General features: G+C 48.7%; 1 protein-coding gene across 1 annotated transcript in view; it reads left to right on the top strand.

The window, feature by feature from the left end:
* LOC140403436 (uncharacterized) overlaps positions 1-20,080 on the top strand; it is a 97,096-nt gene that overhangs the window by 59,154 nt on the left and 17,862 nt on the right. Inside the window, exons 6-7 of the mRNA XM_072491348.1 lie at positions 17,957-18,192; positions 19,454-19,616. Of these exons, the coding sequence (XP_072347449.1) occupies positions 17,957-18,192; positions 19,454-19,616 (399 nt within the window). The remainder of the gene's footprint in view (positions 1-17,956; positions 18,193-19,453; positions 19,617-20,080) is intronic.

Below are 20,080 nucleotides of genomic sequence, written 5' to 3'. Positions count from 1 at the left end.
TCTCTCCTGGATGGGACACATTGATCTCTCCTGGATGGAACACATTGATCTCTCCTGGATGGGACACATTGATCTCTCCTGGATGGAACACATTGATCTCTCCAGGATGGAACACATTGATTGCTCCTGGATAGAACACATTGATCTCTCCGGGATGGAACACATTGATCTCTCCTGGATAGAACACATTGATCTCTCCGGGATGGAACACATTGATCTCTCCTAAAAGGAACACATTGATCTCTCCGGGATGGAACACATTGATCTCTCCTGGATGGGACACATTGATCTCTCCTGGATGGAACACATTGATCTCTCCAGGATGGAACACATTGATCGCTCCTGGATAGAACACATTGATCTCTCCGGGTTGGAACACATTGATCTCTCCTGGATAGAACACATTGATCTCTCCTGGATGGAACACATTGATCTCTCCTAAAAGGAACACATTGATCTCTCCGGGATGGAACACATTGATCTCTCCTAAAAGGAACACATTGATCTCTCCTAAAAGGAACACATTGATCTCTTCTGGATGGGACACATGCACCTGTGACAAGGCCACACCAAACGCCCACAAAGCCCCTGCCCCTTGTTATATATCCACATCTCCTAGTATTCCGCACTCTTAACAGGCGTTTTGCGAAGTGGCTTCACCTGAGAAGGCAGACAGGCCTTCAGTCTAACATCATAGCTCAAAGTAGAAATTTAGACAGTGCAGATTGGCTGCACAGTGTCCTATAGTCCAGTTAATGTGATTTTGCACCTTCTTCATTGTTGGATTCAACATGAGCCCACAAACCTTTTATTTTGTTACTAGATGTAATCGGAATCCTACGAAATCCAGCCCACTGAAAACATGTCTTTCAGTCCCGGCCAGGGAGTTTTCAAACATTTCTCTTCCTCAAACCTCGCATCTATGACTGGACCAAGAATAACAATTGATACATTGTGAATGTTGTTTTTAACCTCTCATTACCAGCCAGAAAAGTTGATTCTGTTGCCAATCCAGCTCCTGAAGCCCAGGTTGCTGCACATAGAATCACACAAAATATTCATGTTTGCCCTTGTGAAAGGCCATCATTTGTCACTGCTTAAAAACATAAAACAAATATCCTACAGTGAGCAGGCTGACAGTATGAGATTGTCACATTATTTATTCTGCCTCAGAAACACTCGCGACTCCCGCACCATCCCAAGGCCACTCTCTCTGAATATATAATTTGATTCTGTGACATGAGAAAAGCAATTCTGCAGGTAGTCAGGCCTGGGTTTAAGGACATTTCAATGTAATAAATATTCTTTAGAATCATCATGGAATCCCTACAGTACAGAAGGGGGCCATTCGGCCCATCGAGTCTGCACAGACCCTTCAAAAGACCACCCTATCTGGACCCAATTCCCCACCCTATTCCTGAAACCCCACCATAAGGTGCAATTTAGCATGACCAATCCGCTTAACCTGCACATCTTTGGACTGTGGGAGGAAACCGGGGCACCCGGAGGAAACCCACTCAGGCACAGGGAGAACGTGCAGACTCCACACAGACAGTGACCCAAGGTCGGAATCGAACCCGGGACCCTGGTGCTGTGGGGCAGCAGTGCTAACCACCGTGCCGCCCAATTTTCTATAAAGCCACGACTTTGTTTTTCCAAAGATTTAGAAATCCAAATTGATTAAACTCGGCAAACTGTTTTTAGCGCCTTCTCCCTCAGCATTAACTTAACACCTGGTCGTCTTGGGTGGGACAATACAACAGCTCGAACCTTTAATATTTTAAAATGGGCCAAGGCATCATAAACAAATGGATGTGAGACCAAGAGCAGGCGACAAAATCTTGGTCAAAGATGCAGGTTAATAGAACCTCTTGAAGAAGAGAGAGAGAAATGAAGAGACAGAGATGGTAGCAGAGGGTCTTCGTTTTCTTCGGCAATATCTTGGAGGTGAGGATGACTTGCTTCCACACTAAAAATGAGTTGTCAGGTGATTGAGGAGTCCGATGTGCGACCTCTAATCTCCATCACTGGCGGGGCAGACGGAGGTTGGAGGAGTGGGTGGGTGAGTTGCCCTCGGGTTGCCACGCGTTCCTTTCATTGTCGACGCCTGGCTTCAACTTGCTCTTGGCGATGAAAATCAAGATGTTCAGCTCCTTCCCGACTACTTTTCCTCAACTTTGGGCCTTCTTGGGCCAGGGATTGGCAGGTGTTGCTAGGGATGTTGCACTTTTAGAAGGAGGCTCTGAGGGTATCCTTGAAGCCCTACCTCTGCCCTCCTGGGCCTGGTTGCCACTACTGGTGTTGTGACGCAAAATATCTCCAACTGACATCAGTTCCTAATCCCCATTCATCTGCAGCCTAATAATCCCCACAATGTGCACACGTGGGAGCTGATCCAGTAAAGCTTCTGAAAGGTGTGGCGGGATTCTCCGTCGGCGGGATTCTCCGCTTAGCCGGCGCCCGGGGGTTTCCCGACAGCGTGGGGCTGCCCCACATTGGGAAACCCCACTGACCGCCCAGCATAATGGAGAATTCCGCCAGCGGGTCGGGGCAGAAATGTGGCCCGGCGGGGTGGAGAATCTAGCCCGTGGTGTGGTGATATGCCTGTGAATAATATTGTACATAGTTAGCAATGTGACCTCCAACCAGCTGGTGGCATCAGACATCAGTCATGTGACATCTGAATCTTGTCAGTTGGTAGTAAGGCGTACAACCGGACAGTCGCACATAGGGTAGTTCCAGAGAGTTCACGAAGCTCAAATACTAACTTAGTCTGTATGTTACCTTTTCATGTGTGGATCAATAAATCATCATGCTAGTTAACTCGCCAGCAGTTCTGTATGAATCATTGCTAGGACAAGGTCACAGAACACAACAAAAGGGTTTTCAAAAGCCTCTGTTATTTTTTTTTAAATTTAGAGTACCCAATTTATTTTTTCCAATTAAGGGGCAATTTAGCGTGGCCACCCCACCTAGCCTACACATTTTTGGGTTGTGGGGGCGAAACCCACACAAAAACGGGGAGAATGTGCAAACTCCACACGGACAGTGACCCAGAGCCGGGATCGAACCTGGGACCTCGGCGCCGTGAGGCAGCAGGGCTAACCATCCACTTTGCCACCGTGCTGCCCCTTAAAAGCCTCTGTTATTAAACTGAAATAAATGAAATGATATCTCCTCGCATTTCAGCTGTAGGTGATCTGTGCAAGGAATGGAATGCATGGGGAAATAAGGAGCTGTAAATCAATTGGAGAATGAAAGGGTTTTAATGTTAACAAAAATTACCATTTTAAACTGGACACAGTGGGATTTGGTTCAAAATCTGATGTACCAATTATTAACCGCACGCTGACCTATTTATTTCCAAATGGCACTTTATAAACTGAGTTAGCCCTGGCTAAGTTGGTAATGCTCTCACCTCTGAGTGAGAGGGTTGTGGGTTCAGTCCCACCCCAGGGTTTGAGCATTAAAGCTGACACAGTGCTCTCAGGGTTGCCATCTTTCAGCTGGGGCCCTGTCTGCTGTCTCAATGGATGTATAATATCCCATGGCATTCTTTCAAAGAAGAGGAGGGGAGCTGTGTGTCTTGGACACACAAATAATTAAATCTCAGTCAATAATCACAGGAACGGATATTCAGGTCAGTGTGGGAGGTTCGTCACATTTGTGAATATATTATAACAATGACTGGACTCCGATGTTCTCTCAAGTGTCATCCTGCCATAGTGAAGAAGGTGCTAGATAAATGCAATCCTTTCCTCAGCTTCTAAACTGCCCAAAGTCCTCAGACATTTCCCTTTAATGTACAAGTGCAGTATTTCAACCGAGTGCATATGATACAAAGGAACATCAGAAAGATAAACTATCCAAAACACTTTAATCACAAATCCACACTGAGGTGAAAATTACCTACATGTGCCTTTGAAGATCTGCCACTTTAGCAGAAACATTAACTTCCTTCAATTAGGTAGTGGAGGAAAGAATTTCAATCAAACACGCTAAATGTTGCACTGTAATTTCATTGTTGCCAATACAAAATAGGAAGGGGGGGATAAGGTGCCATCATTTACGTTATCAATTACTATTGTGAAAATGAACCAGGTTCGCTATTCAGCAATTCTTTTGGTCACACCATGACTATATTGGCAGCTGTGAGTTGAACTGTGCTTTTTGAGTCGCTCGAATTTGAATCTTGAATCTTTTCCCCTTGTTGACTGCAAAGCTGACTTGACAAAACCTTCCCTTGCTTTCCTGTTCTGTTGCCTTTCCCAGTGGCTGCTGTCTACGCCCTTTTGAACCACTTTTACAGTTTGAATGGCCTCCCCTGATAGCTCATCCAACTGGGTTGTTGCACTTTCTGCAAAAGGATTAAACTTGACTTCATTCTTACTCCCAACTCTAACATGTCCGCTGCACTGATCTTCCCTGATTGCTTCTGTGTTCTCTACAAGTGCAGTAAGAACCTTCCAGAATGAGGTGATCGGACTACTCTACAAATTATTTTCAAATGTGAAAGCTTCGCTTTAACAATGTGTTTTCTTTGAGAGATGACATTGCCATTGAGGTAAATTTAATGTATAGATATTATAAATTTTTGAATCTGTAACTATCTTCTAAACCCCTGGATTGAATCCAGGATTCCTTACTGTCTTTTCAACAACCTTCCCATATTTGGAATTCATTGTACTGTCCAAGTTTTGCTGGCTTTCAAAATTCCAACATTGCGCAAAGATGATGGGCGGAATCTTCTGCCATTTATTCAGAATGTTGGTTTTAGTGAGAAAACCAATGTGTACCTCTCCAGCTGCACAGTCGAGTTTTCTCTCCAGATTCTCTGATACTCTGTCTACAGAGGCATGGTTTCCACCGTCACTCTGGTGGGGCGGGGCCTGATAGAATCAGCAGCGGTGGCCCCATAGGGATCGGGACGCCATCGTTAAAGGGAGTTCCAAATCTGCGTCTGAAATAAACTCCCACCCCTCTTATCCACACGAGCATCAGGGCAATTCCACCCACCCCTCCTCCCCAACAAGCATTTGGGTGTGTCCCCTGCCCCCACACAAGCACCTGGGTGCCCCCCGCCTCACATAGGGGGATCGCCCCTGGCACTGCCACCCTGGTACTGCCAGGTTGACACTGCCAGGTTAGCACTGCCAGTTTCCAGAAAGCATATCTCTCTCCCCCCAGGGACGATACTTGTGTCTGTTCCCTTGGTGGGTTCCCCTTGGCTGATCCAAGCTTTAAAACGCCTGTTGTAAACCTCGCCGACATGACGTCACATCGTCGAGGTATGAATATTCAGTGGGGGGGGGGGGGGGGGGGGGGGGGACGGGACATATTGTCCTTCAATTGTCGGGAAACCTTTTTTTTTTGATGATGGTATTAGAGACATTATTCCCCCCACCCCCACAGAAAGCTCACTTCAACAAGTCAATCACCCCCATTGCACAAGAAATAAGAGAACACAACACAGCCCATCAAGCCTGAGCACAGCACGATCCCAGCCAATGAGGATAGGACCAGAAGATGGCAGCTCACTGGTACCAAAGACATTTGTACTGAGATCTTCCGGGAAACCTTTCAATCAGGTTTAAATGTATTAACATTTATTGATTTATGTCACCAGCAAGGGGTGTGGCAAACCGGAAAATGTGGATTTCTCCGGTGAGATTCCCGTTTTTCTATTCTGGCAATATTTTGAGCCAGTGTCGCCATTCATGCTGACGGCTAACGTGGGTCCCAATTATTTCATAGATTTCATAGAATTTACAGTGCAGAAGGAGGCCATTCGGCCCATCGAGTCTGCACCGGCTCTTGGAAAGAGCACCCTACCCAAGCCCACACCACGCTATCCCCATAACCCTATCCCCATAACCCTATCTCCATAACCCAGTAACCCCATTTAACCACCACTAAGGGCAATTTTGGACACTAAGGGCAATTTAGCATGGCCAATCCACCTAACCCGCACATCTTTGGACTGTGGGAGGAAACCGGAGCACCCGGAGGAAACCCACGCACACACGGGGAGAACGTACAGACTCCGCACAGACAGTGACCCAGCCGGGAATCGAACCTGGGACCCTGGAGCTGTGAAGCAATTGCGCTAACCGCTATGCTACCGTGCTGCCCATTATCCCCATTGTTTCCACTTAGTCTTGTGCCTTGTTTGTAAACTGTCTTATTCTAATTCCAATAGAATATATGGCTGACAACGATCATTTATTATTGGTAACTGTCGGACATGCACCATGTGATTGCCTTGCTGTGCGTTTACAGAAAAGTGCAGCGAGTGGGGCATTTTCAATCAAAATGTTTCAGTTCCAAAGACAGTCCAATGCTATTGTAACTCAACTAAAGCCCGCCACACACAAAACAGAGAGTGGCACAATGTTTATGTGTTATTTACAACGGTGCAAGCAATGATGGACAGGAAAAGTCCCTCTGACAATTCATAAGGTAAAAACAAATTATTGCAGATGCTGGAATCCGAAACAAAAACAGAAAATGCTGGACAATCTCTGCAGGCCTGACAGCCTCCGTGGAGAGAGAAGGGAGCTAACGTTTGCCAGTCTGAATGACAAAGTCATCTGTCTGTCTTAGACAAGTTATATGTTTGATATCACAATCTATAAACTCTCCATCCTGCCCCAAAACATGTGATCTCCTGAGAGGCAACAAAACAGAGAATGAGCCAGACCAATTAAGGAGACGAAATCTGGGATATTCCCACCTTTTCCCAAGGCGAATGACACAGGTCCACAAGATCTCTTAGGCCCTGATCATTCCTTATGACCTACCTCTTGCCCTCGCCAGAAACAGGCCCAGATCTCGCTTGAAGGCAATATAGCTTTCAAAACACAAGTCAGCATCTTGTTCCGGAGTCCAATATTCACTGGACATTCTTGACGTCAAACCTGGATCTGACCTTATTCAAATTTGAATTAATGACCCCTGGTCCTCCTTAGACTATTTAATTGGTGCAAACTGCTGTCAGTTTTAACATAATCTATTCTAGTCACCGTCTTGTAAATATCAATCAGATCAGTTCTAAGAACACTCTTCACTAAAGTGGAGAGTGCCTGCTCCACTATTCATTAAGATCATGACTGGCCTGATTGTGGTCCCAATTCTATTTTCCTGCCTCCCCTCCCCACTACCATCAACTCCCTTGTCAATCAAAAATCGATTCACTTTAGTCTTGAACGTATCGAATGACCCAGCCTGCACAGCCCTCTGGGGGGAGAGAGTTCCACAAACTAATACACCCTCTGAAAGAAAAATATTTCTCCTTATCTCAGTATTAAATTGAAGACGTCTAATTTTCAAGCTGATCCGTCTAGTTCTGGGCTCTGCCACATGGGGAAACATCCTCTCCGCAATCATCCTGACACAGGACTCCAGATGCAGTCCAACTAGGACCCTGTACAGTGCAACAATCCACTGAAATTACAGTACAGAAGAGACCCTTCTGCCCATCAAGTCTGCAATGACACATGAAAAACACCTGACCTGTCTCTTTTGTTGTGCTCTCGACGTAGCATAAGCTGCCTCCTTGTTGTACACTCTGACAAAGGAAGGTTCAGACTGGGAGATAGCTTTAACACGTTTATTAAACTATTAACAATTCTCCTACTTGGATTCGACGCTACTGTTAATCCTGCTATAGCTACACAGACTGACTAACCAGTCTGCTACAATCCACGTGGTGTGAGTGATGTGTTTCAATCAACCCTGTGTCTGTACTCACTGAGAGTCTCCACTGGAAAGAGGAAGATCATATGTGCAGTGTCCTTATATATGGGCTGGTGTAATGCCCCCCTGTGGTAGTGTCACCTCTGTGTGTATCGTGAATGCCCATTGGTCGTGTCCTATCTTACTGACCTATTGGTTGACTGTCTGTGTGTCATGTCTCTGGTGTTCCCTCTAGTGTCTATCTAGGTGCAGTGTATGTACATTAACCCTTTGTGTACTTACAGTGATGCATATCCCCACACTGTCTACCTAATCACATTTGCCAGCACTTGGCCCACAGCCTAGAATGTTATGACGTGCCAAGTGCTCATCCAGGTACTTTTTAAAGGATGTGAGGCAACCCGCCTCCACCACCCTCCCAGGCAGTGCATTCCATTCGTCACCACCCTCTGGGTGAAAAAGGTTTTTCCTCAAATCCCCCCTCAACCTCCTGCCCCTCACCATGAACTTCTGTCGCCTCGTGACTGACTTTTCAACTGAGGGAAACAACTCCCTGTCCATCCTAATCTTGTACGCCTCGATCAGGTCGCCCCTCAGTCTTCTCTGCTCCAATGAAAACAACCAGAGCCTATCCTTCCTCTCTTCACAACTTAAATGTTCCATCCAGGAATGACCTCCTGGTGAATCACCTCTGCACCCTCTCCAACGTTTCTCTGCTTTTATGCTCGATCCACCTTGCAATAAATGCCAACATTTATTTCCCTCTCTAATCATTTGCTGTACCAGCACACCGGTATTTGGTGATCCATGTACAGGACACCCAGATCCCTCTGCACCACAAGACTTCTGCAGTATCTCTCCATTCAGTGGCATTCCACTACATCCTTTCCAAAGCCCCAATATCACCTACCATGTGGGGAGACCAAAATTGGACACATTATTCAAACTGAGGCCTGACCAACAACCTCTATATTTTGTTGCATCGTCAGTTGACATTTAAATGCACAGCAACGTCCTATTCATTCTGGCTACCACTTCATGGCATTGCTCGCAAGCCTTTTTATGCATTGGAGCAAACAAATCTGTTTCTTGTTCCACCTTCTTTCCGCCTTCTCGCCAAGATGTATATGTTAAGCCTACACCCTTCCCACATGTGCAATACTTTTCGAAATTAAACACATCAAGATCTGACTGAAGCAGTCAAACATTCTCTACAGACCTAATACACAGCTGCAAATTTGTCAATCGTGTCTCCAACACCTACATCTCGCTCATTAATAACCCAGAAAAGAGAAATGGTTACAATTCCTATCCCTGGTGATTGGTCTCCAAGTAATTATGTATTGCACCCCTATTCCCTCAAGCATCTATCTGATTACTGATGTCACACTCATGGGTCTACAGTTACCCGGGCCAATCTCATCTCTTCTTTTAAACAGTACGTTGTTAGCATTAAAAGGAAAGAATTGAGTTGGCCTCATATTCTCTTAAGCACATTTCAACAATCTTGCTGATTAAGAAATTGGGCATTCGAATGTTTGACGCTGTATTCAGCAAATCCCTTTCTCTCTTCCCTTATTCCAGTTTCGTCATGATCTGATTTCTGCTTACCTTCATTTTTCTTTTTTTCATTTGACTGTCTCGTCTTATTTCTTTTTTCTCTTTTATTGTTTATATGTTGAACAACCCACGATCCAATATCCATATTGCAGTCACTTTATTTTCTGCTTGCTGTCTTGTTAGCAGTTCCTCGGACACACATGCATAAAATACTGTTCAATCTCTGTAGCTCTGTTAGATTTATGCCACGGGGCAAATTGTCACTCAGGAACAAAAGTGCTGAGTCCTTTTGCTCACTGTGTGAGTATTGAGCAGTCATAGATCAATTGAAATGTTGGCACCGCACAGCTTTCTAGACATCTCTTAGTATCATTGTGGAAAATATCCTTCAATGGTGAGCAAAGGAGGGCCATTGCTCCCCAGCACAACTGAATGAGTGTCATATATCTACACCCCAAAGCTAATGTAGACTTTCTGCTCTGATTGCCATTATCTATTGTAATGAATGTAGGACTTTCATATATACATTGTATTATCTGGTGCAGTAATAGTTAGAAGCCCCGGTTAGTGTGTGTATATCTTCTGCAGCAATATATTTTTTAATCCTGGTTTAAAAGACAGACCGACACTATGGCTACAGAAGGAGTAATTACAGCATTGTAAAAATGAGATCATCCTTGTTTCAAACCATGCTTATATTTAAACAGGCAAGACAAATAGTTTTTTATTGTGATTTCTGGGAAGTAGATAATTTGAGACAATGGTGTGATTTAATCAAAAATAAAAGTCAGAGTCCGTTCTGGGAGGGATTCGCGGGGTTGTTCCTGGCGTTTGTAGCACCTGGGACAATCCCGCTATCTAAAAGCACTTTGTTGGTGTTTCGATCCCCAGCGAAGATTGAACCCCTAAGGCCACACTTAGTGTAATTTCCTGCACTGACGGAGCTCCTCGGTGCAGGAAGAGCACAGGTGCCATTTAAAAATGGCGCCCCAATCACCTGACCCCCTACACAACCCCTGAAACCCCCAACTCACTGATAAGGGGCTTATCAGGGCTCCCGCACCCCCCTTCACAGGGGCAGGACACCCCAGGGCCCGATCCCCGGCAGGGGAAAAATACCAACCTGGCAATGCCAGTTGACTCTGCCAGGGTGGCACTGCCAGGGTTCCAGGCTGACAGCACCAAAGTGTCCGGGTTGGCACCAGCAGTGCCAGGATGCCCCCTGCCCAGAGGCTGACCACCCAAGAGCCTCCGATGGCCTGGGAGACCCTGCAAGTGCCAATCCACCTGTCCCGTTTGTGGGGACCAATGTTAATCAGTGCCCGGCTGGGGTCTCCTCAGCGCGGCCGGTAGATCCCGGGTGGCCATTTGATCTAGCACAGACATTGTTAAGTGGCCACAAGGGTCCTGCCCAGGTCTCGCGAGGTGCAACGACCATCAGGAATCGTGGTGAGGCATCTCCCGGGATCTACCTGCGGGTCGCGGACGTGTACATCCTGTTTGAACTCATCTAATCAGGTCATTGGGAATTGAGTGGGATAAGAATGATGTAATTAATGAGGGGAGCGAGGAGCTGAAGCAGTCAGATTTGGAGTTAGTCGGTTTAGATTTGGCTGTAAGCAGAACAGCAGCTTCTGGGAAAAGCTTTCAAGTTAAACAGTGGTTTGACACAGATAAGAATTTACAGGCTGTTTCCTGAAGGATCACTCTCCCTCCAAGTAACCTTTATACAGCAAGTATTCCTATGTTAGGGCGGCACATGGCATAGTAGTTAGCGCCGCAGCCTACAGTGCGGAGGACCCAGGTTCGAATCCCGGCCCTGGGTCACTGTCCGTGTGGAGTTTGCACATTCTCCCCGTGTCTATGTGGGCTTCACCCCCACAACCCAAAGATGTGTAGGTTAGGTGGATTGGCCACACTAAATTGCCCCTTAATTGGAAAAAAAAATAATTGGGTATTCTAAATTAATTTTTAAAAAGTATTCCTATGTTGGCTAACTGTATTTACAAGTGGGTTTTGATCTGCGTTGGGTTTTGCTTGATTGGAGATAAGGAAGATAGCAGTCAGGAGTTCATTTCATTGTTTAACTGGTAATTGTAAGCTATATTTTCTGTGCTGTTAAAGTTAGTTTAAAACTGTGTTAATAATAAAGTTTGCTTTAATGTACCCTATCCCTGTTTGTGCGTGGAGTCACTCCTGGAGCGAAGTATCCTTTCCGCACAGTTTTGCAAATGAAAAAATATTACGGTTACTGTCCAGTATCCGAGCAAATGTTGGGGTCTGGTCTGGGATCCGAATACTATCAGGACTGGACAGCGACTGCACACTATTCCAATCAGCAGAGTCAGATCCCTCTTGGTGAGGCATAACCTGCCTATGGACTGAGCCTCTATGCATACTGAATTGTCATAAATCTATTCACTGACTGTATTGAGTCCTTCCTCAGTTTGAAATGGTCGCCTTAAGGATGTTGTCAATGTGTGTATTACTCCCTTCATACTGTTGACATTCCTAGAGCAAACATTTTTAATGGAGACCCCAGAGGTACGCAATAGTTTACAAAGACTGCGTCTCATTTCCACATTTCCAGACATTTTCCTTTGGTGACAAAGTAATCTGTTGGAAAGAGAAATGAACCTTTGTAGATGTTGGAGGTAGCTCCAGTGGTAATAAAGACAAACATTGTCCCACAGAACATACTTAACATGATGACTTTCCTTCAGGGTCAATGGCTTTTGCTCTCGTGCATCATTTCTTTCTGAATTGCATGGAACTCCCCTAAAGTCAGTAAAGATGCACTTTCACAGACTTCCATTAGTGAACACAAAAAGGATTTTATTAATAAGAATTGTCCAGTAGCTGAATGGCCACAGCTTGCTCCCTCTATGTCTTTGGCACAAGAGGAAACCACCCTCTGGGGTGCTTCCCTACTCTGAGTCCCAATTGGTCGCCCTGACCAGGTGACCCTGTGTCGCCCTTAAAGGGCCAGTCACCGCAGGCAGTTATAGAGAGATGGCGAAAAGGACTTTGCTGTGTCAACCTAAATAACAGTGAAGGTCTCAGAAGTGCTGGTATTCGCAAAGGGTTCTGAGATGCACGTCACAACATTTCAAATGCCTGTTGTCCCAGTCGATGTGGGTTAGGAGGTAAGTTGGAGAAAAGCGACCTATCTTTCTGACTACCTGTCTGTCCTGGCACAGCAACAAGAGACACACCTAAATCATAAACACCTAACCAGGCAAGCTGGCATTGACCCTCTAGGAGGAAATGCAGAGAGATTCCATGGTCCTGTGCTCCCTCCTATAATCCCTATTTTCCAATCCATGCTCTGGTCAAATCATCGAGCCCCCGCCCCAACCAGCCTTGGGGAACATGGGAAGGCAAGATCATTCTTAGCCTGGCCTAACAGCACAGGAAATGGATTACATTCCCTGTAAACTCACCATGAGTTAATTCCCAGGGGAGCTACATTTCAGCAAAGCAGAGCTTCCTGATATAGCCAAGGAAGGCCCACTTTGCCACATGAATGCATTTATTTCTATGTGACCCAATATGCCTAAAAATGCATCCAACACTTATTATGTTCTGTTTTCAAGGTTCAAACACTGAATAAAAACACACAAAGAACAGGGATGTCCAGGTGTGTGAGGCAGCTGCCCATGATGATGGAAATCATCCTTCTCTTTCTTTGATAGGTTTTGTCCACCATCTTGACCCATGCCCCAAAAGCACTGGAGGCCATGCCCGTGGTTTTATTTGCCTCATACTGTGTGGATAGGGTGTTGGACTTTGCAAAGCATCATGGGTTCTTGGACCCCCTTTCACAAGAAGCAGGAGCTTTTCTGTATTTTCCTTGCTCCATTTTGTAAGGGCCCCGAAGAATCCAGCACGAGTTTTAAGGATACAAAATAATAACGTTTACTTACTATAACCATATATACATAACAGTAGCAGTGACTTCCCTTGCTACCTTCTCCTTCCTCCTGGTTCCTGGACTGGCCAGCTTATTTATAGTAGGAGTTTCTCCGCCCCCCTCATTGGGGAAGTTCATACTCCCATAGGATTGTGGGATAGTCATTAGTCCCCAGCCAATCGTCAGTAGGCAGGTTATAACATCCCTCCCCCCCAAAGTCCAAGGAATCCACCGTAGGCCCTGGCGAAGGAAGGCGTCGAACTCGTTTGGCCGCAGGCCGGACGCCATTTGCACGCGGCGCTGGATCAGGTGGTGTATAACGAGACGGAGACCGGCGCTTCCGTGATGAACGGCGCGGTTGTACATCCACGGCCTGTGGACCCGAGGATTCCCCCTCTGATTCATCCTGTGTCTCCATCTCGGAGTCAGAGTCTGCTGCCTCCGTCATGTCAGCGTCTCTATCCCCATTCGGTCCCGTCACGACCTGCGCAGGCTTCGAGTGAGGCACCAGTGGAAGATTTGGAGGACTACCTTCCCTTGTTTCTGGTCTTTGCCGCTGTTGAACTGAGCTCCGGGGGCGGGGAATCTTTTGCGGGGATGATCTTCTGGACCGGACGTGGTCTACATGTTTTCGCTGGAGACGACCCTGGGCTTGCACTTGGTACGATATAGGGCCCGTTTGGCGAAAGATTACACCAGGAACCCATTGGGCACCACCAGCAAAATTCCGCACGAATACTGGGTCACCGGGCGCAAACTGCCGAATCGGACGATGCCGAGACAATCCCGGTCCCTGCCGTTCTTGTGTGCGGCGTACTTTTGCGCCAATGTCCGGGAAGACCATACTAAGGCGGGTGCGAAGTCTCCGGCCCATTAGGAGTTCTGCGGGAGCTACCCCAGTCACTGCATGGGGGGTGGTCCTGTACGTAAACAAAAACCGAGCCAGTCTCGTGTCCATTGATCCGGAAGACTGCTTCTTTAGGCCTCTTTTGAATGTTTGCACTGCACGCTCTGCCAACCCATTTGAAGCCGGGTGGTAAGGGGCAGTGCGGATATGGCGGATGCCGTTCGTCTTTGTAAACCTAGCAAACTCCTCACTCGTGAATGGAGTGCCATTATCCGTGACCAGCACCTCGGGGAGGCCATGCGTGCTAAATGATAAACGCATTTTTTCAATTGTTGCGCAGGACGTTGTCCCCTGCATCTTATGCACCTCCAGCCATTTGGACTGGGCGTCAATTAGTAGAAGGAACATGGATCCTTGAAAAGGGCCTGCGAAATCTGCATGTAAGCGTGCCCAAGGCCGCCCTGGCCATTCCCAGTGATGTAGGGGCGCGGCCGGCGGAAGCTTCTGATGCTCCTGGCAAATGGAGCAGTTTTGGGCCACCTTCTCAATGTCGGTGTCGAGGCCTGGCCACCAGACATAACTCCGGGCCAACATTTTCATCTTGGTCACGCCCGGATGCCCATTGTGCAAGTCTGATAATATCAGCTCCTGGACTTTTTCCGGGACAATCACACGCGTCCCCCACAAGAGGATGCCGTCTTCCATGCTGAACTCTGACAGCTTGGAGGAAAATGCCCGCAACTCACCTGGGAGCTGTCTATGCTGCCCACCACACAGGACTATGTGCCGAACCTTTGACAGGACTGGCTCCGTCTGGGTCCACTCACGGACCTGTGATGCCGTGACAGGCAAGGTGTCCATAAAATTTAGGGTTGCGACCACCTCACCGGTCGTGGGGGTCGACATGGGGCCGGTTGATAAAGGCAATCGGCTCAGTGCGTCGGCATTTGCTATCTGCGTACCTGGTTTGTGCTCCAGAGAATACTCATATGCAGCAAGCAACAAAGCCCAGCGCTGGATCCGTGCAGAAGCAATGGGCGGTATTGGCTTATCCTCTCTGAAGAGTCCCAGCAGGGGCTTATGATCAGTCACGATAGTGAACTGGCGGCCGTACACATACTGGTGGAAGCGTTTCACCGCGAAAACCACTGCCAGGCCCTCCTTCTCGATCTGCGCGTACTTTTTCTCCGCTGCAGACAATGTGCGGGAGGCGAGAGCTATCGGTCGCTCGGCCCCGTTCTCCATCTTGTGGGACAGGACAGCCCCAATACCATAAGGGGATGCATCACATGTGACGAGCAATGGCTTTCCCGGATCATAGTGGGTTAGTAACCCAGACGACGACAATTTACCCGCCGGAAAGCGGTTTCTTGCGGCTGACCCCAAACCCAGGTGTGAATTTTCTTTAGCAGCAGGTGTAAGGGGGCCAGCGTAGTTGCCAGATTGGGGAGGAACTTCCCGTAATAATTTACGAGACCGAGAAAAGAACGAAGATGCGAAGTGTCAGTCGGGGTGGGGGCATGTTGAATTGCACGCACCTTCTCTGCGACGGGGTGCAGACCCTCGCGGTCCACCCGATAACCTAGGTAGACTACTTCTTTTGCCTGAAATACGCACTTTGTGTGACGTAAACGGACTCCAGCCTCCGAAAGGCGTTTAAGGACAGCCTCCAGATTTTCCAAATGCTCTTGCTCCGACGTCCCTGTAATCAACACGTCATCTAGGTAGACAGCCACACGTGGTAAACCTCTCAAAATGCCCTCCATAACACATTGAAAAATTCCGCAGGCAGAGGATACTCCAAAGGGCAACCGTGTATATTCATACAGGCCCCGGTGTGTGTTAATTGTTACATATGGTCGGGAGGCAGGGTCCAGCTCCAACTGCAGGTAGGCGTGACTCATATCTAATTTTGTGAATGAGAGTCCGCCTGCAAGTTTCGCGTAGAGATCCTCTATGCGAGGCATTGGGTATCGGTCGAGTCGGGAAACTGTATTCACTGTAAGTTTATAGTCGCCACACAAGCGAACTGTGGCATCTGGCTTCATTACTGGTACAATTGGTGCTGCCCAGTCAGCAAAACGGACGGGCCTGATAATACCCAAACTCTCCAAACGAGTGAGCTCCCCTTCTACCTTCTCGAGCAAAGCGTAAGGCACGGGGCGCGCCCGGAAATAGCGCGGCGTGGCTCCTGGTTCAACTTGGATACGGGCTACGGCCCCTTTTATTTTCCCCAAACCAGGCTGGAATACCTCTGGGTATTGTCCTAGCACCTCAGTCAACCCTCCAGAAACTGTTTGGAGGATGTGCTGCCATTGCAACCGCAAGTGGCGCAACCAGTCCCGACCCAACAGGCTGGGCCCATGGCCACGCACTACGATAAGTGGGAAACGCTCCTCCTGGCGTCCATAGACAACAGGGGTCATTGTAATTCCTGCAATGTCCAGTGGTTCCCCCGTGTAGGTGGCCAACCTGGCCTGTGAGTCAGTTAATGTAAGGGTCTGTATACCCTGCTTGATGCGGTCGAATGTCCTCTGGGCGATCACGGAGACCGCTGCGCCAGTATCCAACTCCATCTCCAGCGGGTGGCCATTGACCCGTACTGTCACCTTAATGGGGGCCACACGGGGAGCTGCCACACAATGCAGCTGCAGGCAGTCGTCCTTCGTCTCCACGTCCTCAGGAGTGGTCGCCGCAGGTTCATCCACATGGAAGGTACGGCCTCTGGGCTGGTCCCAGTTACGGCCCCTGGGCTGGTCCCAGTTTCGGTCGGAACAACGGCGCCTCTGGCGTCCCCAGGACCGCCGTCCCCGACGGGGTCGGCACCTACAAGTCTGACACGGACATGGCTCCTCATCCATTGGCTCTGGAGAAGGCTCCCTTCGGGGAGGAATGTCAGATGGCCACTGGCGTCGGTCTGGTCGTTGCCTTGCCCAAGGTACCGCAGGAGTGCGGGGGGACGTTTTTGGGCGGAAAGGGTTGCGCCCCAAGGCATGCACTTCCATTCCCTGTAGCTCCTGTACTCCTCGCTCTGCGCTCTCTCGGGACAAGACTATTTGTATTGCCTGTTGAAAAGTCAATGTTGGCTCCGCTAACAACTTTCTCTGGGTGGCCGCATTGTTAATACCGCAAACCAAACGGTCGCGTAACATTTCTGACAAGGTCTCACCATAGTCACAGTATTCCGCAATCCCGCGTAGCCTGGATAGAAAATCGGCAAGGGATTCTCCAGGGGTCCTCTCAGCGGTATTAAACCGGTAACGCTGGACTATCGTGGACGGGGTTGGGTTAAAGTGTTGCCCCACAATATTCACAAGTTCGTCAAACGTTTTGGTGTCCGGCGCAGCTGGGTACGTAAGGCTCCTAATCACCCCAAACGTATGCGGGCCGCAGGTGGTGAGCAATATGACCACCTGGCGCTCGTTTTCAGTGATATTGTTTGCCCGGAAATAGTAACGCCTCCGTTGTGTGTACTGGTTCCAGCTTTCCAGCGCAGCATCAAAAACATCCAAACGTCCGTACAGAGGCATGGTGTAATAGAAAACAACTGCCAGCCTGTATCCAACAAAAATCCAGGGAGGTGGCTTCAGCAGTGTAGACAGCTATTCACTTTAACCTTCGTCGCCAGTTTTGTAAGGGCCACGAAGAATCCACGCGAGTTTTAAGGATACAAAATAATAACGTTTATTTACTATAACCATATATACATAACAGTAGCAGTAACTTCCCTTGCTACCTTCTCCTTCCTCCTGGTTCCTGGACTGGACAGCTTATTTATAGTAGGAGTTTCTCCACCCCCCCTCATTGGGGAAGTTCATACTCCCATAGGATTGTGGGATAGTCATTAGTCCCCAGCCAATCGTCAGTAGGCAGGTTATAACACTCCACTTTCTTTCATTGCACGTGTTCACCTTAAACATCAAAGACCTGTCTGGCAAAAGACGCCAAATGGCTTATTTAACATGTCCCCGTGTATGCTCGATCAAGATGTGGACGATAGTACTTTGGAGCCAATTGCGGCCGTAACAGCCACATCCTTCATTGCTTACCATGTGGAAAGTGGTTCCCTGCCTCCTCTTGAATCAGTCCAGCCGCCCGTCACTGCAGGTGGACTCCATGTGACGCAGCTCCTTCACCATGCTGGCTCCCTGTTCCTGCAGGACTGGACAGCAGGTGGGTAGGTGCCTTGTCTGCACTAGCTGGGAGTGAGGTCACCAAACTGTGTCCTCCTCCTCACTCAGTAACAGGCAGCAAGTGTCCAGTGTGATCAGAATTGATAGAAGATAAAAGCAAATTACTGCGGATGCTGGAATCTGAAACAAAAACAGAAAATGCTGGATAATCTCAGCAGGTCTGACCGCTTCTGTGGAGAGAGAACGGAGCTAACGTTTCAAGTCTGGATGACCCTTTGTGAAAGATGGAAAAGGAATGATATTCTTTTCCTGCACTGGTTGTGGGTCCTGTTGCTGGCCCTCTATGAGGTGGGCACTGATGCCGCTGACGGATATTTTGGTGTTAGCCTGCAGTCACTGACCCTTCCTCCCCACCATCTCCAAATAAGAAAACAAGCCCTTTATAGTTGTGCAAAGGTATAGCATCTTAACGCCATTAAATCTGCACCAACAGAATGTGTTTCTCACTTCATGGGCGCGATTCTCCAACCCCCCACCGGGTTGGAGAATCGCCGGGGGCTGGCGTGAATCCTGCCCCTGCCGTGTCCCGAATTCTCCGCCACCACAGATTCGGCGGGGGCAGGAATCGCGCCGCGCCGGTCGGCAGGGGCGGAAATCGCTCCGCGCCGGTCGGCGGGCCCACCCCCGGCGATTCTCCGGCCCGCAATGGCCCGAAGTCCCGCCGCTGTCAACCCTCTCCTGCTGGCGTGGATTAAACCACCTTTTGAACGGCGGGACAAGGTGGTGCGGGCGGGCTCCGGGGTCCTGGGGGGGGGGGGGGGGGGCGCGGGGCGATCTGGCCCTGGGGGATGCCCCCACGGTGGCCGGGCCCGCGATTGGGGCCCACCGATGTGTGGGCGGGCCTGTGCCGTGGGGGCACTCTTTTTCTTCCGCCTTCGCTATGGTCTTCACTATGGCGGAGGCGGAAGAGACCCCCTCCCCTGCGCATGCGCGGGGATGACGTCAGCAGCCGCTGACGCTCCCGCACATGCGTCGCCCGTCGAAGACCTTTCGGCGCAGGCTGGCGTGGTGTCAAAGGCCTTTCCTGCCAGCCGGCGGAGTGGAAACCACTCTGGCACGGGCCTAGCCCCTCAATGTGAGAGCTTGGCCCCTAAAGGTGCGGAGACTTCCGCACCTTTGGGGCGTCCCGACGCCGGAGTGGTTCCCGCCACTCCATTATGCCGGAACCCCCCCACCCCGCCGGGTAGGGGAGAATCCCGCCCCTTGTCTTTTTATTTGATTGCACTCATTTTACTTAATTGATAGGAACTCCAAACACACCCAAGACTTGCAGAGTGACAAACAGACTGCAGCCGTTTACCAAGTCTGCTGCTCACTCACAGGAAATCAGTTCCTGCTGCAAAAGATGCAGATGGCAGGAGAACGGGAGCTGCAGATGACTCAGCAAAGCAAGTATCTCATCAATGCAGTGAGGGGAGATTGAATTGCTCTATACGGAGAGCTCTTAAAGGGGTGAGGCCTCCCCCGCACTGCTGATTGCTTATCACACTCTACCTGGTTTAATGAATTGAGTGGTTAATAATCAAACATCTGACACATTGATGTCCAAAACACTGTCCAAAATTAAACAAGAAACTCACTACAACTAATTTTTTACATTATTTTCTTGGCATTATTTATGTGCCTGTTGGTAGCACAGTGGGTAGCACTGTTGCCTCACAGCTCCAGGGTACCAGGTTCGATTCCCGGCTTGGGTCACTGTCTGTGTGGAGTCTACACGTTCTCCCCGTGTGTGCGTGGGTTTACTCCGGGTGCTCCGGTTTCCCCCCCCCCCCCGCAAATCCCGAAAGACGTGCTGTTAGGTAATTTGGACATTCTGAATTCTCCCTCCGTGTACCCGAACAGGCACCGGAATGTGGCGACTGGGGGCTT

The sequence above is a fragment of the Scyliorhinus torazame genome, chromosome 28 (assembly GCF_047496885.1).
Source record: "Scyliorhinus torazame isolate Kashiwa2021f chromosome 28, sScyTor2.1, whole genome shotgun sequence".
NCBI classification, from domain to species: domain Eukaryota; kingdom Metazoa; phylum Chordata; class Chondrichthyes; order Carcharhiniformes; family Scyliorhinidae; genus Scyliorhinus; species Scyliorhinus torazame.
The sequence above is the reverse complement of the archived record's forward strand: the minus strand, read 5'-3'. Positions and strand labels throughout refer to the sequence as shown.